Here is a 20,574-nt window from a genome sequence, read left to right on the forward strand (position 1 = left end):
CCTTTTGTTAAGGGACGTCTCAGATCCAAAACCTAGGAATATGCTCACCTGCAAAGGCTGTACAGGATGATGTAAAGGTGCATCTTTATTCATAAACTGATGATTATAACAATAATAACAAGGCTTGAACTGGGAACCTTCCTATCACAGGCACAGAGGCTTAGCTCACAGCCACACACCACAATGGCTGGAAGTTTTGAGTTTGATAATGAGAAAAAAACAGACCAGTGTGATGATGTCATATAATGAAGACTGTGATTGGTTAAAGAAATTAAATGCAAGCCCCTCCCTTGTTGACCCAGGGAAACATTGAACTTGGCAAAATCAGGATGTCCGTGGAGTGTAGACATCTTGACCTGTCCTAGCGCACAAGAGCACAACCTTTGAACCAGAACTTCCAAACGAACAGCTGTACCACAGTGCTACATGTGGTCTTCTCTCTTCCCTGTACACTCCATCCCTGGTTTCTGTCTGACGTTGTCCTCTGCAGAGCAGACTATCACTTAATCTGAGAGATCTAACACTGAGATCCCGCATATCACAGAAAATCACTTCAAGCTCACAGCCTTTGTAACTTTGGTAGCATTTTTCAACACCTTGGCATCGTCTTTCACAAGAGCCTCAGGAAGACACCAAAAGTACCCCTGTCCTGCAGATTTGTGTAATACAGTATTGGGTGGATCTGCCTTACAGTTAAAGCTGCCAACCCAGTAGATGATCCAGGATATGGTCATTCACTATTTAAGACTATTAAAATCTCCCCCCCCAACAGGCTTCCAGCTTGGCAACCAAACCTCTGTAATTCTTCCAGAGAACCACTGTGTTCAACCTCCACCAAAACACTGACATCCTTCTCTTCTCCTGATCTCCCACTGCTGGATGCCATTTGGACCCAGTCATGACGCTTGGTACTGGCAAAGACAACCATCAAAGGAAACATCACCATATGTGCAGGATCGGAAAAAGTTTGAAAGCAAAATAATCTCTTTTGACTTTGGCTGTGCCTTCCCTGATAAAAGGAGAATGAGGCAGAGGATGCAATTGCCCAGAATGCAGCGCTTACGCATGAAGTTTAACACATACTTGTTGTAGCCAGTCTATAGCCATACAGTATGAATGCACTGACAAGAATAACAATATTCTCATACAGTTTATGACTCTGGAGTTGGACAGTGTGTAGGCACTAATCCAGGGCTTCCCAACCACTAGTCATGTGGTCTTCAAATGTCTGGAACCCCTACTCTAAGCCACAGATACTGAGATAGGGGAACTATGTCATTTTTAAGATATTCCCATAAGCTGTTGTGATGACATAACACCAGTGAGACTTGAATGCATCTAGTTTCATGTTTAATTAAATTCTTCTCCAGAGTTCTTTACATTTATCAGGAAAAATTACTAATATTATAATTACAGTATAATGGGAATCAACCTGTGGATCGAATCTAGTATGTGGCCGAAACATGACCAAAGCAATCAGCTGTCTGCCTACCCATGACAGCCCAGGTCTCCTTGACATAGAACTGACCCTCAGACATCCAATCAGCATCGCTGTTTACTCTTGTGAAGGAGTTTTCCTTGCCTCTGTCGCCTATGGCTTACTCACTGGGGGCTTTGGGTGGGGATGCTGTAAAGCGCTTTGGGACAATGTAATGTTGTGATAATGCGCTATACAAAAATAAATTTGTTGTTGTTGTTGTTGTTGTTGTTGTTAACTGCTCAGTGTTCAGGGTTCTGGTGCCAGCCATGTATTTTTATTGATCTGAAATGCCTTTGACTGCAAGGCGGCTCAGTTTTAAGTCAGCTGTCTCCACTACAGATTTGTCATCAAAAAATAAAAAACAAGAATAAAATAGCATGCGTGCCAAAAAAGGGCAAGACAAAGGTGCAGAACAGTCCCCAAGAATCCACATGAGCCACCTCAGATCTTTCTTGTAAGAGCATGCATAACTCAAACACTAAACCAGTTCAGTAGAAGTGCGACCAATCAAATGAAGATAGATGTGTGTGACTCACTCGGGGAAAGCACATACAGTCAGCAATTGTTTTAAGAAGGATGTCAACCAGAAAGATCAACATCCTTGCTGGACAGAGAGATCACAATTAGCACATTTTGGGAAGGACCACTGGGCAGCCACAGATTGGGAGTTGTCTGGCAGTGTTATCATGGCACCTACTCCACATGGACGTTCCAGCTGACCCTGAACTTTACTTGACATTGACCAGTGTCACTCACAACTTGAGACAAGTCCAATGTAACCATAGTTTGCTCCTCTCGGAAAACAGATAAACCCATTCTAAACCCAGCAAGCACCTTTGACCCGCTCAAATACTCAGCAAAATAAACAATAAACTTGTTGAAACCACAACAGCACCTGCCTGACTGCATTGCTGGAATCATTTTTATCCTCTTCGAACCCTGAGCTCAGGGAAGTGCCGCACACAGAACACCAAGAGATCAGCTGGGCCATGAAAACAGCGTCACCCCTAGAAGAATGACCATGTGACTTACTCATGCACTTGGTTGCTTCATCTGTGGTTTCTATTGTTTTTGGGAGTATAGCATCAGAGAGTACTCAGCCGCCTCGGGGGAGGGGCGGAGGGCCTGGGGATTGTTGTGTGGGGAGTAACATGACACTAACACTCTTTGGTAGTCTTTGGCTCCCTGCCTTCCAATGCCAAAAACAAATCTTGAAAACTCTTCCCACCCCCCCACCCCCCAATACACCCTCATGCCTCCAAAATTCAGAGGTTGGGTAGGTTCACATTGCCAGCGTGTCACATGATCTAACAGTGTCACATGATCTAACAGTGTCACAGGGGTCTTCAGTCTTTTCTTGACTTTCCTTCATAATTAGTCATTGTGAGAAGCGTTATGCCCATTTGTAAATTCCCCATGATCACAAAAGATAAGGTACCATTTGAGAAGCCTGATACCTTGTAAGATAAACTGAAATATGTGATGGAATATGTATTATTGTAGATCGTCACACAGAAAGGTCAGTGACAGCCTGGAGCCACATTAGAAGTGGCGTGCCGATAGCGTGACTGACAGCAGCAAATGTCATCGAAGCAGAGTGCCGGCAGACACCTATAATGCATGAGAGCCACATCCGTAAAATGTTATAATGCTGTAATTACCTTCAGTTTGACTTGACATCATTGTTTATAAAAATTTCCAGTGATGTGATATGGTTGTGTATTGAATTTAGCAAGTGAATTCGATTTAGGAAGTTCCTTCATGAGTTTATCAAAAAAAAAAAAAAAAGTTGTTTAGCCCTGAAATTCTATGCTAGATTTTGGCAAAACAAATCGGGATGGCATGGTACCGGAACTGAAATTTTCTAGGTCATTCAATACGATACCCTCAAGCCACCTGTCTGAGCTGCTTGGAATAGAAAGGCCTTCATCTTGGACAAACGTGGAAAAATAGTCCCACTGTCAAGCAGGTATGCTAACAGAAGCAGACACGACTCCAGCATCTAGCATAACCCCGGGAAGCCCTCCTCGTGTCTGACAGCTGCCAGGAGTGTGGATTAGCGTGGAGTGACAGAGAATGAGGGTGATCAGAAAGGCTGATGCCCCCTGAGGCGCCACCTGAGTGACATTCTGGCAGCAGACAAGCATGCGCTCGGGGGAACAGGAGCCCCCTCTGTGGACGCCTTAATGCTGGATCCTGGCCCCCCAAGCCTAAGCTCACTAGGCCTGCTGCCCAAGGCCTCGCAAGTCACTGCAGATTCTATGCGTTACGCTAAAAGCTGAGACTTTCAGGTGCCATTTCACTGGATTTGCTATCGTAGGTTTCTCCAAAATCAGTGTAACGTCACCTGAAACTCTTGAGTCACAAGACGATCATCCGCTATACTCATCATATACAAATGACTCACTGATCATAGAATGGAATGAATGAGCCTAGTTTTGGCTATATGTTACAGCTTATGTTGTCTGAAGATCATCTATGATCTATGAGAATATGTCGCACGGCTGAAATACCATGTGTTTGTAAACATACAACTATATTTAACCTCGCTGTACAGCTGATGTAGTCCTATGGGCCACTTCATAATCATTCACAGAAAATATGTTGAAAAATGACCCCGGATTTATTGCATTCAGTGGTTTCCTGTTATGCAATCTGGACAAAAGGACTACAGTTATTGGATGATTTATGGGCCTCAGCGGGAGTCTACTCACAAACGCCTGGCATAATTAAAGACTTTAAGGAAAGAAGTAGAAGGAAATAATGGCACAAGACAAGGATAAAACTTTGATCACCTGCTGACACTGGAAGTACTAAAGCGCTGAAAAAGCTTATATCTTATACATTAAGACTGGATCAGCTATCACAGCTACCAAAAGTCAACAAAACAAGCAGTGTCTACTACCAATGTAAAATCTACCTTACCACCCAAGCATTCCTCTCAATCCATCATCTTTGATGTATACAGAAGATACTGCCATGATTACCTAGAATTATGAGTGCGAGAGTCAACCATCATGCATCTCTGGGTCATCATTAGTCTGTTGGCTGACAAAGCACTGGCGTTCAAGTTTTTGCATCCCAGCAACTCACAGGGGAGGGGCTTGGAATATCGGCCAACCAACAGAGAGAACTCTTCGTTCTTTTTTTCCTGCCAGACTATGAAATAGTGTCTCTTGCATATATCCAACGCATCAGAAAAGCAAAATGTAGGGACGCTAGGAATAGGAACACCAGCAGTGAGCCAGCCCTAGATGCTGCTGCGACAGGATCTGTGTACTGGGTTTCAGAGTTAGCTCTCTGCTGGTGACCCCCCCGAAACACGCAGCAGGACCTGGCAGGGTGTAAACCAGTACGCCAAGCACTAACTGCCATGACAGACAACAACAGCAACAAATTTGCGCTAAGCTGAAAGAGCTGCCAGTATATTGGCTCTCCTTCATAGTCGCTCCCTCTTACGTGTTTTTCAATTAACGTTATTTAAGGTTCTGCTAATTTGTGGGCATAGCTTTTATTTTTTGTCCTACACAAGACTAAGTAGAGAATGTAATTTTTTTGTCTTGATTTAGCTTGTTAGCATTGCTAATTCTATGCCAACTTTCATAGCAATAAGGCTCCTTATGACTGCGAAGAATAGACCGTTTGTGCTCCCGGTCCTTGCCTTCCCCCGTCCTCATGACCACTATAAATATTTATCAGTGGCTTTTCTTCAGTACTGCGCTGCATTTGTCTGCCTCCCTCTGTCAGATCTGTACACCCAGGCTTTCACTACCCCCTCCATCCCTCCCCTCCACCCACCCACGACCTCGGGGCAGCATGGGGTCGCCTAGGGAGCCTGTCAGACCCCAGAAGCGATCTGCTCGATTCAAACGCGACTAAAGTCGCGGCGCTTGCCTCCCAGCTCGCATGGCTGGCCTCGGGACGTCAGGAGACAGGCGGCAGGAATGCCCCGTGGCGGATGCCTGCCCTATCTGAGGCTTCCATCTGCCAACAGTGTAAACAGCAGCTCCCAGCACATTCGACGTGCACGTCCGCATCGCCGGGCCCCGGGCGGCCCTCATGCAAGAGGCACGCAGGAAGGGAGAGACATGGCAACAAAAGGACGACAGGCGCAGAGGAATGCCCCACATGCTCTGAGTACCCGCCTGATGACGCCCCACTCTCTCTCTCTCTGTTATTAGTCCTTTCTCGGCCCAGGTTGATAACTCACATATTTTCGCTTACATTATGCGTATCCTGTAAATAGCAGATGTGTCCAGCAGGTCATACGTTGCACATACTGTGTCCAGCGAACATGCGTGTCCAGCAGCGGCTCAGAGACACTCGGATGCCATGTTCTGGATACGAGAACAGCTAGGATGTGGCTGTCCGACCAGTTACTGCCACCCAGCAAGCTAATGCAGAGCAGCTAAGCTGCAAGAAGTAGGGGACTGAGCCAGGCAGCACCGGCGGGGTTATCTGCAGCGTGCGTGTACACGCACACGCACACGCGCATAGACACACACACACTGCAGCGTGACAGGCAGACTGCAGCATGACAACCTGGGATTCTGGTGCAGAGCAGCATGTCCTGTAGTTCAGGCATGATACTGTTACATGGTATGCGCACACACACAGACACACACTCACAGACACACACTCACAGACACACACTCACAGACACACACATGGCCAGCAGCCTGTCAGAGTGTTACTCACAAGCTCGCACTTGGGTTTTCTCTCATGGCAAAGAGAACATTTTCATTTCCTCTCTTCCCGCAGGATTTCAGGAGATGCGCAGAGTTGCCAGATGTGAAATGCTCGCTCTCATAATCCCCCTTCTCTCGTGCCCAAACAAAGAGGGTGTCACAGAAACACCCGGAGATCTACAGCGTCTGAGCTCTGACAGTGCACTGGCACCCCTCTCTCTCCGCCTCTATCCCTCCCCCTCTCTCTCACTCAGTCCTCCAAGGTCAGGGGAAGGATCTCGCTGGTCTCCTCCCACAGACCCAGCTTGGCCCCTCCCCTCCACAGCAACGAGCCTCTGCAGTGAAGAGTGTCGAGCCACATTAACCCTTGGACTGCCAAAGTGCTGCACAGCCTTAGAAATACCCCCCTTCAGGGTCTGTGCGCAAGACTTACCACCAGGGGGAGCACATGCAGCTCCACACTTTGGATGTAACACCTATCATTTCGCACACCTACATTATGGTTAACGGAAGTCTGTCACTACGTTTTACCATCTGAAAAAACAAGTACAGATAGTTTTAAAATGTCCTGTGTGACCTGACAGCTGTTTCTCTGTGTCGCCGGCTCCACTGCAAGTGTAACACTCCGCTGACCAGAAATTTTAATCTCTATCTAGCTATAATCCAGACAGAGCTGATAGATTTATGAATCAACCCACAGCTCTCTCAAAGCCTCTGAACAGGAGGGCATAGGAAGAAAGAGAGAGAGACGGAGACAGAGAGAGATAGAAAGGGAGAGACAGAGAAAGACAAAGAGAGGGAGAGAGATGTGGACAGAGAGACAGAGAAACAGCCATAGACAAGGGGAGAGTGAGAGAGAGAGATGTGGACAGAGAGACAGAGAAACAGACATAGACAAGGGGAGAGTGAGAGAGATGTGGAGAGAGACACAGAGAAACAGGCATAGACAAGGGGGGAGAGAGAGAGATGTGGACAGAGAAACAGACACAGACAAGGGGAGAGTGAGAGAGAGATGTGGACAGAGAGACAGACATAGACAAGGGGAGAGTGAGAGAGAGAGATCATCCTCCCATAATTACCTGTCTTGCTGCTACAGTATGGTGAAGCTTCTTCCTTTATTTTCAAGAATTTGCACCAAAACACACAACTCTGTGGTATAAACCTGGCATTTACAATTCCAACAGATTCAGGATCGGTCCAGTTCTGCCCTGTTTGTATTAATTTCTGCAAAACACCCTGGAGGGACATGGTGTCCAAATGAAATTGGCCCTCTATCCAAGTCCAGAGGTTTGTACTCAGAGCCAATCAGAGGTTCTCCAACAGCCTGGAATAAATACCGCTCACTGTGTCCTACAAAAAGTACAACCTAACAGGGTTTTTTTCCCCCCACAGAGAACCATTATGAACAGGGGCGTATACAGGGGGGTGGAGGCACTGGCCACAGCTGAAAGCTGATTGGCTCCTGGAGCGCCCCCTCCCTTGTCAGTCACCAATTAAAAATATATCATTGGCTAATGATAAGGTTGGCCCCTCTGTATCAATTATGGCCCTTTCTATTCAATTCAATTTCAAATGTATTTGTATAGCGCATTTTCACATTACATTGTCTCAAAGCTCTTTACATTATCCCCGCCAAAAGCACCCAGTGAGCAAGTCAGAGGTGACAGAGGCAAGGAGAGACTCCCTAAAAGGAAGAAACCTTGGGAGGAACCAGACTCAAAGGGGGAGCCCATCCTCCAGGGGGCAGCAGAGGAAGCTGTAATCCTAACCAGACTCAATGGGGGAGCCCATCCTCCAGGGGGCAGCAGAGGAAGCTGTAATCCTAACCAGACTCAATGGGGGAGCCCATCATCCAGGGGGCAGCAGAGGAAGCCCTAACCCTAACCAGACTCAATGGGGGAGCCCATCCTCCAGGGCCGGCAAAGGAAGCCAAAATCAAAAAAAAAATCCTTGAATCGCCTTTGATTATGAACTATAGAAGATACATCCTTGCTGTTGCTGTAGATGGTGCTGATGTAGGATCTCAGGCGGTTCGGAGAGTGCTGCAGCGTGGGCCAATCGGAGCAGGGCCTTCGCTTGCTATCTGCCAGAGTGAGCCGGTCCCTAGCATGTCAGCAGAACAGCAGGTCAGGTTCTTCAGCTCTTACAGCAATCAGACCTGCCTCTTGCCACCTACTGCCTATTCCATACATTCCATTCCTTTGTTATGTAAGAGCCCCCCCCCCAGTCCATGGGGCCCAAATGGCAGGTAAATTCCCTCACCCTCACCTAGCCCCCCAGGCAGGAAGATACGAATAGATAGCTAACCAGTTCTTACCCCACCTGGTTTATTGCTGTACAGTATGGAGTCCACCACTAGAGGGCGCCAGGGGCATCCACAAATAAAGGATAGCTGATTCAACCATCTCCACAGCTTGGCCTCCCCTGGCACGGAGGCTCTGCCCACAGTCGTATCCCACCAGATCCCCCCCACATCAGCTTCCAGGTTCCCTGGGTTTTTGTACCTGCCAGTCACATCACAGCAATAAAAGAATGCACCCCCTGCTGTACTGTGGCTCTGTAAAGAATGTGTAATGTTCAGAGTGGAGCTGGTCAAAAGGAGACCTGAAAACTGGCTGCAGACTGGCCCCCCAGGAGCGGAATTTGGTACCCCTGCCCTGATCTTCTTTCCAGTCACCACCAATAGGACCCAAACACTGTGAAATCTGCACCAGCCTGACGTATGCATCTTAACACAACAAACCCTCTTCAAGGTGCCCGATCAAACAGAAAACAGGGTGCGGTCTTATAGGGTGCTGATGTTAGATGTCCGTGTGCCTCGTGTTCCTGATAGGCTGTGCACTACCAACTCCATCTGAAGGAAGCTACCAGAAATCAGGGTCTGCTCACACAATCACTGAAATTTGCAACAGACTTTATTAACAGTTATACTGCACTCTGTAGTATTACATGTACAAAAACAAATATTACTGAACTTTACAGGTCTGTGTCTCCACTGCTTAGTGCCCAGAGACATTCTCACAAGCATCAGAATAAATGATCATCAGAACTATACAAGTTTTTAAAGTACCCATTAGAAAATATTACAAATTTTTCATCCAACTGAGGGGGTGTAAAATTCTGTAAAATACACACCTCACATGGAGGTAAACTTTGTTCTTAATGTAAATTTCATTGTATGATGTAAGCGTCTAAAAAAAACAAACACTGTTATTAGTGGAGCGCAGAACATTCCTGTAAGTCCTACGTTCAAGAATTCGGTAAAAGGAACTATTGTTGTGTCAAAATACTCCCCAGACACATTCTCCAGCATGTTTCTGTTACCGTCATCCTCTTGTCATGTTACACTGAACACGAGACTGCAGAGGCTAGCAGAACCGATTTTGCATGATGGCACAATAAGTGATCGCCTGAACAAGCTTCGAGTGGTTCGTGACGTCACAGTGCCTGTAGATAAATAAAGACTTACGCACCAGTTGGTGACTCGTCCCCGAAAGTCCCCCATTCACTGCTGCCCTCAGGCGAGTCTGAGGCTCTCTAACGTGACACACCTCCTCCACTGCTTCGTAATCTGCATGGCACACGAGGCCGTAACTACAGAACGGGACGAGGCGTCGCCCCCCCTTGGCCATCTAGCGGAAGGATATTTTTACTGCAGCTTGAGTGTAGAACGGCCTGTTTTTCCAGTGTTAAAACAACCATCCTATTATAACCATGACATTTTTTTCTGAATGAATCTAGTTTCAAGCCATATAAAGTAATCATGTGGTAAACAAAAATATAAAATGAACAATATTAAACATTTTATAGCTCTATTAAATAAATGTTGCAATTATGTAACTCTGTGTTCCAAAAATGCATAAAAAACCCGAATTTCCTTTCCTCCCACCCGCCATTTGATACAACCATTAGAGAAACGTAAAAGTGTCATTTATGATAAGTTGATATTTGGGGTATGCTCGATTCAAGCGAAACGAAAACACATGTGAATTATACAAATTTACTGCCTTATTTGGGCTGGCAGGCGATCAATCAACACTGTTGTATGTATTCACTAAATCCTGAAGTAATTTCAATAAATGTTTTCAATAATGTAAAATATGACCACATTAGTATCACTTAATGTTCTTTTATTACCATGCAACTTTTACTTATGAAAAGCTAATAAGTGCTAGTTTTTAATTTTACCTACTTTAACCTCAAAAATTACTTATTGTAATTGCATTGTTTTTGTTGTCTGCAATAGCTTACTAAATATCTCATATATATCCATATCTAAAATACGTGAGAAACTTTGCTTGCATTGAGCATACCCTCAATATTCATTCAAAAGTCATTTTGATGTATTTTCCCCCACATTGTTGATTCTAGTGGTAGATCAAAACAATCAGGTGGGAGGTGACATTTTGGAAGTCAAACATTTTGGACCACCCTACTCTAGTAGATTATGGTTTTCCATCCATCCATCCATCCATCCATCCATCCATCCTCCAAAACTCTCATTCTGTATGAGGTACAGGTATTATGTTTTTCAAGTTTCAATAAAGTTAATCTTAAATTTGTACATTTTCTGGCAAAACCTTCATTTGATTAGAGAACAGACTTCTGTAATAAAACAAAAAAAGTATTTAATCACAGGCCAAGGGCATGTGCTTTATTACCAAGCCACAATGTCTCCACCCGTGATGAGTACAAATCATGTTGAATTTTGCTAAAAAAAAAGAAGAGAAAAATAGCAAACCATTAATACAAACATTATTTTACTCAAACATATATTGAAACATAGGTCGATTCAGTGATGTATGAGCTTTCCACGCTCCCGATTTATTTGCCAACCCCTGAGGCATTATGGGTAATGAAACGTTAATGCAGGAATTATGGTCCTACCAGTAAGGCTCGTCCGCGGGTCTCGATGGGCAGCAGGGCAGTTCCCAGTGCACACAGGAAGCAGGCCACAGCGAAGGGCGTCAATGCCAGCACGACAGACTTCGACATCAGCACCTAACCGTCAGTAAAAGCCATCCTTTACTCTGCCCATCTCCTATGGCAACCTTCCGCTTACAAGTGGTTATGACTCTGTGCCCATGATTGAAAGGCCGCCGGTTCATATCCCGCGGTTGGCAGAGTGGTTTCACAGTCACGGACTGATTGTGGGACAGAGTTCCAGAGTTTGGGGGCCACGGCACTGAAGGACCTTCACCCTTGGTAGAAAGTCTAGTGCGTGGAATGGCTAGGAGGTCACTGAGGTAGCAAGGGGCAAGGTTATATAGAGCATTATAAGGGAGAAGCCATATTTTGAATTTGATGCGAGACTGAACCGGTAAGCAGTGTAGCTGAGAGAGGATGGCTGTGATGTGAGCGAGACCTCAAGCTGCAGGCTTCTGAATATACTGAAGCTTTGGGATCGATTCTGCAGGGAAGGCCAATGAAACGGGAGCTACATTAATCAATACAGGACGTAATAAAAGCATGAATCAGAGTTTGGGCGTCAGTACGGGACAGAAATGGGCGAAGACGAGAGATGTTTCGGAGGTGAACGTTTTGGAGAGGCTATAAAAGCATCTGTTAAAAAGGTAATGCAGGGTTCCTCAGCCCAGCCCTTGGGGACCCCAGGCGGTCCTCATGAACCAAACAAGCGAGAAATCAAGAAGGTAGAGGTGTGATGGGAGGGAACTGGGGACATAACTGAGGTGATGTAATGTAACCTGCATGATCAAAAAAGCTCAAATACAAGCTGCCCCCTTACAACCAGCCGCTAATCGTGAAGGCAGCAGACTCTGTCCTGAGTCTAAGACCCATTACCGTATTCATCGGTTTCAGCATAACTATTGCTGTGTATGATGGGTGCTGTGGAGTGAGACCGCTGCACCCACCTGGGCAATGAATGGTGCGATCATGCCTCCGATCCGGCTGAAGGAGGTGCAGAAGCCCATCCCTATGGAGCGTACCACTGTGGGATATACCTGGGGGGGGGGGGGGGGGGAAGAGAGGGGAGAGTGTGCTTAACGGAGGGTGTGAAGCAAATCCTAACAGCATAACCCTCAGTCCACGAGAAGATGACGTGCAACCAAAAACCAAGTGAGCCGGCTCACCTCAGCGGTATATATGTAAACAACATTGAAGTTCATGGTGACCAGGGACCTCAGCAGGAAGAGCAGCATTGTGAACCCAAGCCTGCAAGGTGACAGAAAACGGTGTCAAACTACGTTCACATCAGAAATGTTCTGCGGGAGCAAATGGATGAATTGTGGGAGAACACCAGAAACCTTCAGGATAGACGTCCATGTAACTTTTCAAAGGTAATAAATGAGAACGGACCCCACAACCATTTAAGGGTGTAATGTTTCGGGTTGCCGATTACTGGGACAAGCAGAACCTACATCGTGGTGCAGATGTTGACCAGCATGAAGAAGACCACAGAAGCCAGCTGTATGATGACCATGCTATATTTCCGACCGACCACGTTCAGCAAGCCAATGTTCAGGGGTATAACTATAGGGAACAAAACATGCAGACATGACAACATGCCATGTGGAACTTCAGCCTACACTGTGGAAGCATGTACTTCAATGTATAGATCTCAGATGATACCATGTAATGACAGACAATATGAAGAGTGTAATGCATAGATTGACCGTTCATGCTGTACTGGGGTTTTCATCGTGACCCATGACACAGTGAGTGAACCGTGAATTCATTAACCTCCTTGGCGTTAACCATGAGCATGACTCAATCAATGGGCATCAAGCCCAAGTGACGCTGAGGGCAGGATTGTGCTGCCATCTAGTGGCATTTTAAAAAGCGCATAAACAGAACTGACCAGTTGGCAACGTGGGGCTTTGCGTTGGAGAGAGTATTAACATATTTCTGTTACATGTAATTCAATTTTGGAACTTTTTTTTTTTGGATGTTTTTCCAAAAACGCTGAGGAGGCTCATTCACGTCATTCTTTCAAAAGAAATGAATGAAGCAGTTAGTATACTTCGGTCACACCTGTATCAAAACGCAGAGGGCGGATCGCCTTTGTGACGCTACAGTGACTAATGCCTCCAGGGTAATTAAGCGATAGCTGGCATTATAACCAGCTGCATGATTATGCGACGTCACTGTGGGAGGCTGGCTGGACGTCACTCACGCGCCACCTCTCCCAGGGAGCTGATCAGCAGAGTCTGGTAGTCCTCCATCGCAAACGGGATGCAGTAACACAGCGACTCATCCTCCACATGCTTGATGCTGTGCTTCTCGTTTGCGTCGGTGGTGCACAGCAGGTTCTTCTCCAGTAGCTCCGAACTGCTCAGGACGGAGCCATAGTAGGAGAAGGAGGCCACGAACCTGGAGACAGGAGCCAATAACATACAAGGCTGCACCGATATGGCACTTAAGCTGCCCGAGACACATCACACTTTCGCGCTTTGTGGTCTTCTGACAACCAAACCACACTTCAAGCCAACTGTCATTTTCAGTCAGAGTCCAGCCACATTACCCAGACTTTGAGGGTCTCATTCCGCCATATGCTAATAGGCTGTAAACGCTGCCACCTTCGTGCCAACCCCATCTTTAATCTTACCAGGAAAACCACAGGATCAGGGACGTCCTCCTGAATGCACGACTCACAAGGATGTAGCAATTTCCTCTCTCAGACTGGAAACAAAGGAAATAAACTCAGCAGACAGCAGAGAGAAAGTTAGCCTAGTGATTGATTGTGCTTAATGGCCCTTCACTTTCGCCATTGATCTGCAGGGCAGTTCTGGTGGCAGACTCTCCATCAGGCTGACGTGTGAGTGAAGGTACCTCGACTGGTTCCATCAAGTCCCCTTCTGGCAGCGAAGCTTTGTTCATCCGAGCGATGCGCTGCAGCGTAGCCATGGCGCCCTGAATGTTCCCCGCGGACACGTTGAAGCGGGCGGATTCGGGGATGAACTATGCAAGAGAAGCCTGTTAGGTCAGCCAGTGGTCATTCATCCATTTGGCACCGGGTCCACACACCTCATATGGTTCAACAACAGAGATGGACCCCACAAGTTAGCCTGGTCAGATGTACTGTCCATTCTTCTGCATCAAAGCCCCATATCTTTGTCAAACAGTTAATATGGTGGACATATCACCCAGTCATGAAATGGAGACTTTGTAATGAAGCAGAAAGCTGAATATATGATCTGAAATGTGGACATCTGTAGATTTAAATTTCTTTAACCTCTGAAAGGATATGGGGATCATTTTAGATTCTTACACAGTGGATTTATTTATTTTTCCTAACCAATTAAAATGAAGTTTCATTTCATCATTCGGCCAGACCGTGACAACATAAACAACAGTGAGGGGAACCGACCATGAAGAGCCCAATAAGGATGACGCTGGGAAGTATGGAGAACCGGATCATCCAGCGCCAGCCCATGCTGGGGACCACCGTCATGCCCAGGATGATGATGAGCATGGAACCCACCATCCAGAAGATCTGAGGGCAGAGATACTAACTTTACCATCCCCTGGGCAACCTCCGCTGGAAGCTGATGAGCCCTGCATTAGTGGTCAGATTTCAGGTGCTGAGTGAGGCCAAGGGCCATGTTTACCACCACTCTGGGGTACCACCAGGCTGCAGTGCGGGGCCCCAAGCTTTGGACGGCCCTCTGTTGGCCACAAACAGTCACTACACTAAATACAAAATGAATGTGTACCTCAGTTAGGAGATGCTGAAACAGCATGTTCTGCTAACTAGCTAGCTAGCCAAGATCTTCCGATTCTATTTCCTAGCCATTTATTCAGATCGGGAAATGTCAGTCTGCCAAGGGCCCCAAAGTGACTAATTGGGGCCCCAGAAAAACCAAACCCATTCCTGAGTGAGTTAAAAAGATTTGGAATGCAATATCCAAAAAGTTCTGCTGAAAATGTACATGTTTCAGAAATGTTAATACAGTGAACCTGCAAGCAGTTTTGAGCTGTGTGTTCCTTAAAACATGTCCACAGACATTTCAGGAACTCACCGTAGACAGTGGCAGTAAGTATGCCCTGTACTTAGCTGGGATGAACTCTGTTTTTAGGACAAACCTACAAAAAACAATAAATAAAAAAGTCAGACACTCAACTCTAAGTCAGGAGACACATGGAATGTCACAAGTGACCCAGCAAGCACAGCAAAACCAGGCAGCTAAACCAGTATCTTAATGTCTGACAGCAGGAGTCGGCTCTCCTGGACCGCCATCCGGTCCTCGTACCCTTGCGAGGTCCCCGCCACGCCACAGCCGACCATGCTGCGCAGGAAGACGAACCAGCCATAGGATGGCGCAAAAGAGGTCAGCAGAGAGAAGTAGGACGACCAGACAAAGCCACCAATCACAACCTGTAGTGAAATTACCAAAATGAGTTAAGTACAACCCGTAAGCAGGGGAGAATAACCCCCTAAAGACAGCACAGACTACAGGGCACCATCACAGAGGGAGATGGGGGGCTCTGCCTTTGGAGGACATCTCAGATGTTCAGCTCCAAACTTCTCCAACCTTCCAGCGGCCGTATCTGTCAGCCACGTATCCACTGAGGACTCCACACACCATGTAGCCAAGGAAGACCATCTGGAAGAGCGGGCAGGGAGAAGAACGAAGGGGCCAGATAAACACACCCGTTTATGTTTCACAGGTCGCCTGGCGGGAGGAGTGCAGAACGTGGAGGAGCTGGTTCCTCACCGTAGACACCAGGGCCACCTGCCAGTCCTGGAGGTGCCACTCACACCGGATCTCTGGAGACACCACAGCGAGAAGCATGATCTCCATGGCCTCCACAATCTGCGAGAACGTGCACATATCTCCAGGTTAGGTTACAACAGAAACCGCACATCGATTTATCATCATATAAAATTCCAACATTCACAAAATGAGAAACTTCACAAACTGTTAATAAGAAATACTGTTTGAAAGCACGCATCAGCCTCTCACATCACAGAAACAAAGAACTCCAACCAGTCATATAGCAAAATCTTTTAAGAACAGACAACGTATGACCAACAAAGGCACAGCAAGGTTGGGTAAGTTAGCAGAGCATGGCGGATGCTGCTAGTTTGGTAAAACATGCGAGGCTGGAAAAGATGAGTGCTTCCTCAGAGAGAACTTCAAGTGTTGGTGAAGAAAGGGACAGATCAGCAGCCACAACATCTTTTAACAAAGGAGATATTGTGGATAAACAAGGCAAAAAAAAGACGTCGGTGGTATGGCGGTAGGCTATTTTGGCAATTAAATGCCCGACGCACCACAGACCGGTGCCGTGTACTGGAAACCCTGCTGCAAACCTGTGCCAACTAAAACTGGAAATAGTGTGAACCACTGCCATACAGTAGATCTTAGAGAATGCAAGCGCTTACGGTCACTGACACTAGCAGTTAGCATTTCCACTGTGAACCTTAACAAATACAGAACACCATCACCCCCCCCCATAAAATATTTGACATTGCCGGTCCTGTATTTTATGACAGATGGTAACTCTAGCGGCAATGTCAAATATTTTGCCATATCACCCAACCCTGCTCCAGGTCAAACATATATGTAGGAGGTGAACATACATTTAGGGTGGAGTGAAAGTAGAACAACATCGTCATATTTTCCTATATAACATTATGCATGTCCATCCATTTTCTGTAATCACCAGCCTGGACACCTGTTCAAACTCCACACACATCACTGTATAGTTACTGAACCTCAGAATTAGTTCCCAGCAAACACTTCAACATTAACAATCACTCTTGTCCAGAACCTCCTTCAGAAGCACACATAAGGGTCTGAGTAAGTACGGTACACCCTTTAGGGAGAGCCAGACACCTTTTACAGTCATGGGCTCATCAGAAGCTCCGGTTTTGGGACTGTGCAAATCAGCAAGCTCAGGCAAAACCTACATTAACAAACCAGCCCGATTCAAATGTACCATCCAGTTCCTGCGTAAACACCACACCACCCACCCAGCAACCATCCGAAAGCGAAACAAAGGAGCAGCATGCACACCTGGTGACTGTTTTATTGTGATAATGGACTCCGGCTCTCACACACACGCACACACACGTTGGCGTACCTATCTAAATGGGAACCGTACATTAATTTCTATGGGAAAAACCCTAATCCCAATCATAACACCCTTAACCCTACCCAGCCCTAACCTTAACCATAAATTACTAAATAAGATACAAGTCTTTCAGCATTCCCAGATTATAAAATTGAATTTCCAAAAAAATGGTCCCCACAGCATCAACATAAAAGGTTTTTATATACCTGTTATTTTTTATACCCTTTTCTATACCTGTATTTATATGTTTTTTACATACCTGTTTGTATTCCTGGAACACGCGCGGAAGTGGACAGTGTAAGGCATTCACCTCACAATGTCACGTGTCATTAGCATCAAGCTCATTCTTTATTAATACAGTTAAAATACTAAAACAGCTTATATGTACGGTGAATTCAGCACTGCGGACTGCTTAGACAAAGACTAATCAGCCGTCCTAGCTGCAGGATGTGGTGTCATTATTAGATAATGATCAGCCAGTTCCAACACAAGAACAAGTTTGACAGCTGAGACATGGTCTGTTAGCATGGTCAAGTCAGAGGTCCCTGGGCTATTTTCAAGGAAGGTGCAGCTGACGAGTGGGGGCTGCAGGAAGAGGTACTGACCAAACCGGGACCAGAGAACACCACAAGATCCCGAACCCAAGATGACTGCCTCATCTAATTAAATAAACACGGGAAAATATAAGCTGCATATTCGATGATTTCCCACAGTGATACGTTAAGTGGGTTTTTAATGGAATCATGAAGGCGGCCGAACCAACTGCCCGCGATGGACGCACCGAACCCGCAGACTTACGTTGGCGCTGCCCATTATCACAAACAGCATGATGTGAAACGGACCGAAGCCGATGGTCTCTACCGCTTCCTCCACAGTGTAAGTCTTCCTCTCTGTAAAGTGTAAGCGGTAATGGTCACGATTCTTTGTCAGTTTACACCTCAAGGAAGAGTTCGAGCAGCGCCATTTAAAAAATGTCAATTAGGATCCTGATCGTAATTTAAAACGTAGACCAATAAGGAGAAGTCACAGAAGAACAATGCTGCATGGGCAAAACGAAATGAAACAATACCGTGCATCTGAACCGCACTGTATCGCAATCGCTCAGAAGGTAATTGGGGGGGGGGGGGGGGGGGGCACCTTTAACCTCCTCCGTTTTGCGATTGCGGCTCCCATCCTGCAGATCCACCTCTTGCAGCTGGATGGCGCTCACCAGCTGCTCCTTCATGGTGTAAACCGCTCCTGCTTCTCCGCCTCCCTGGACGATAAAAAAAAGACATTAATAGTGAAGATACACGTTAATGTTGATCGGTCTTAGGAAACACTGTTTCGTTGCGGTATTATGGCGACACGACGTCACACAGAGCTGGTCGCACTTACCAGAATAATAGAGGCGTAAGTATAACTTACACAAACCAGTCAAGCAGGTGCGTAGACGCACAACAACTTTAACACAGTAATAAAAGCTTTATGCTGGATCATATTAGGCCGATGTTGCGTTATGTGTGTCATATACCGTGATTTTAAAACGGCAATACCATAACTAGCAGTAACTTCTACATACTCTACATTTCTCAGCCGAGTTCCTATTAATGACATGTTCTACTTTTATAAACAAAACAAAGTCAATGTCTTGTGATTGTTTGTCTTACTTATTACGATTGAAGTCAAAAGCCAAAACCTACCTGTTTTTATAAAAGACGGTCTATTGTCGTTGTGGAAATATTAAAGTCTTTTTAGATCATGAATCGGCGGTATTGATATCGGCATCTTCATCCCTATAAGAATCACTATTGCTACAGCACGGCACCTGCTAGTGCTCCGGCTTGCAGGAAGTTACACACCTTTAGAAAAGCGCACCGCATACGTCGCCCTTCGTGGGGCTTAAGGGCAGATCTGCACGGGGATAAAGGCGGGGCCAATGAAACGATGCCTTTAAAACATACTCTGAAAAGTTAACCCCTGCCTGCGTACGTATTCCCTACGATGCTAAACAAGAACTGAAACAAAATTCCTTCACTCTGTATTTCAGTAATCCATTTCATATTTGCACTCGTATGCCGCGTTAAAAGATTTACCAAGGTAAACGGAACATTATAGGCGTTTAAAGGCAAAGTTACTTTGCCATTCCGCCGTAATGAAAGCAATGATTTAATTAGGGCCAATGAACTAAATCATTACTGAAAATGTAGAAATTGAACAGAAATAATTACCCTTCTCATTAATATCTGCTGACAATTAAAAAAAAAAAAAAAAAGATTACAATAACAAATGCAGAACCTGTCTAACTGCATCATAAGCCACTCTGAGAAGGGATTCCGGTGTGTGACTCCACCCTTCAAGAAATTAGGCACCATTTTTGTCTTCCAAAAGAAGGTACTTAGGATACTCACGTGACAGCTCTGTTTGCGTGACGCTCTTCTGGCTGGATGATGTCTTCAGATTTGCCCTTAGTGCCTGTTGTGTATGTCTATTGGGATAAACTTTGGAGGACCATCTTTATCAGACTGGATAAATTCCTAAGATGGACAGTCTTCTAAATCTTAGCATATGCCAAGGTAAAGAAAAACACTGTAAGGAGGTAAGGAAGTGGCTGTCAAGCACAGTTCCCCGACCATGTCCACATACTCCCAAAAACACACTGGCAAACAAAATCAGGAGGATTCATGTGCATCACGGCAAAGTTCACCCCTTTCCATGGCCTCTCCCATTACCAGATTTAGAAAAAAAGAATCACCGGACCCTTAAGGGATCTCTGCTTCCTTCATCCTTCAGAGAGCAGAGGCTGTTTTTCACCTCCTGTGCATTGCACATGAATCCTACACATACATTTAAAAAATCATTTTTTAAATAACATAAAAATTTTTGCTCTCAAGTGCATAGAATGAGGTGGAGTCGTCCGATTATTTGGCAGTGTGGTAGCAAATTACAAATTAATTTTCTTAATGAATTGTTAATGGATTCTGGAAAAGGAGATTATCATAGGGGCATCTAATGGACTAAATACCCGAATATCTAAGGGAATGTTATAAAGTTCACCCACTTAAGCGCAAGCTATGATTAGCATGCTATTAATAACATCTTACTACATGCTAAGCGAGAAGAAATGACAGATTTCCAAATTCATAATTGTTTTACTCTTAGTAATCTGACAAAGGTTTTAAAAGGATCCCGGGGTGGTCAGCTTTAGTGTCAGGTGGCTGGGGTGTCAGGTCTCACCTGGACAGGCCCGGCTGGGGAGACCTGGATTGGTTTGCATTGCTGGGAACAAGGGGGCCTTTGTCACAATGCCTAAACCGCATGTCGCAAAGCATTTGTTCTTTTATTCCCTGCCTCCATTCCAGGTATTTAAGACACCTGGAAAACTGG

General features: G+C 45.7%; 2 protein-coding genes across 22 annotated transcripts in view; both read right to left on the reverse strand.

Annotated features, from left to right (window-relative positions):
- The window catches only part of LOC111833245 (protein-methionine sulfoxide oxidase mical3a-like), a 74,371-nt gene extending 67,954 nt beyond the window's left edge, over positions 1–6,417 (reverse strand). For 15 of the 20 annotated variants that reach the window (XM_072717534.1, XM_023791303.2, XM_023791301.2 and 12 more), the window contains exon 1: positions 6,179–6,414. The gene's annotated coding sequence lies outside the window, so the exon portion shown is untranslated. Of the gene's footprint in view, positions 1–6,178 lie in introns of all 20 variants that reach the window. The other 5 variants (XM_023791322.2, XM_072717805.1, XM_023791320.2 and 2 more) reach the window with 3 other exon arrangements.
- Positions 6,418–9,065: 2,648 nt separating this feature from the next.
- Positions 9,066–19,808, reverse strand: svopl (SVOP-like). 2 transcript variants are annotated; one of them, XM_023791275.2, is made up of 16 exons: positions 19,599–19,808; positions 18,346–18,463; positions 18,007–18,098; positions 15,846–15,944; positions 15,663–15,734; positions 15,381–15,505; positions 15,150–15,213; positions 14,498–14,623; positions 13,960–14,088; positions 13,736–13,809; positions 13,304–13,500; positions 12,549–12,660; positions 12,261–12,342; positions 12,042–12,131; positions 11,056–11,169; positions 9,066–10,879 (listed from the first exon to the last, which is right to left on the reverse strand). In XM_023791275.2, the coding sequence occupies exons 2-16, from the start codon at positions 18,431–18,433 to the stop codon at positions 10,865–10,867; spliced, it is 1,479 nt and encodes a 492-aa protein (XP_023647043.2). In that variant the 5' UTR covers positions 18,434–18,463; positions 19,599–19,808; the 3' UTR covers positions 9,066–10,864. The 2 variants fall into 2 exon arrangements, with proteins under 2 accessions (XP_023647043.2, XP_023647042.2); XM_023791274.2 differs by lacking the exon at positions 19,599–19,808 and adding an exon at positions 18,891–19,469.
- Between the last annotated feature and the right edge of the window lie 766 nt (positions 19,809–20,574).

Source organism: Paramormyrops kingsleyae, chromosome 1, assembly GCF_048594095.1.
Source record: "Paramormyrops kingsleyae isolate MSU_618 chromosome 1, PKINGS_0.4, whole genome shotgun sequence".
Classification (NCBI taxonomy): domain Eukaryota; kingdom Metazoa; phylum Chordata; class Actinopteri; order Osteoglossiformes; family Mormyridae; genus Paramormyrops; species Paramormyrops kingsleyae.

Excerpts from the sequence above, each read along its gene's own strand:
- svopl (XM_023791275.2), bottom strand. The coding sequence starts at position 18,433 with ATGAAGGAGCAGCTGGTGAGCGCCATCCAGCTGCAAGAGGTGGATCTG. Across the intron at positions 18,099-18,345 it reads CAAAACGGAGGAGGTTAAAG|AGAGGAAGACTTACACTGTG; the intron begins GTGCCCCCCCCC and ends TACACTTTACAG. Across the intron at positions 15,506-15,662 it reads ACAGATACGGCCGCTGGAAG|GTTGTGATTGGTGGCTTTGT; the intron begins GTTGGAGAAGTT and ends ATTTCACTACAG.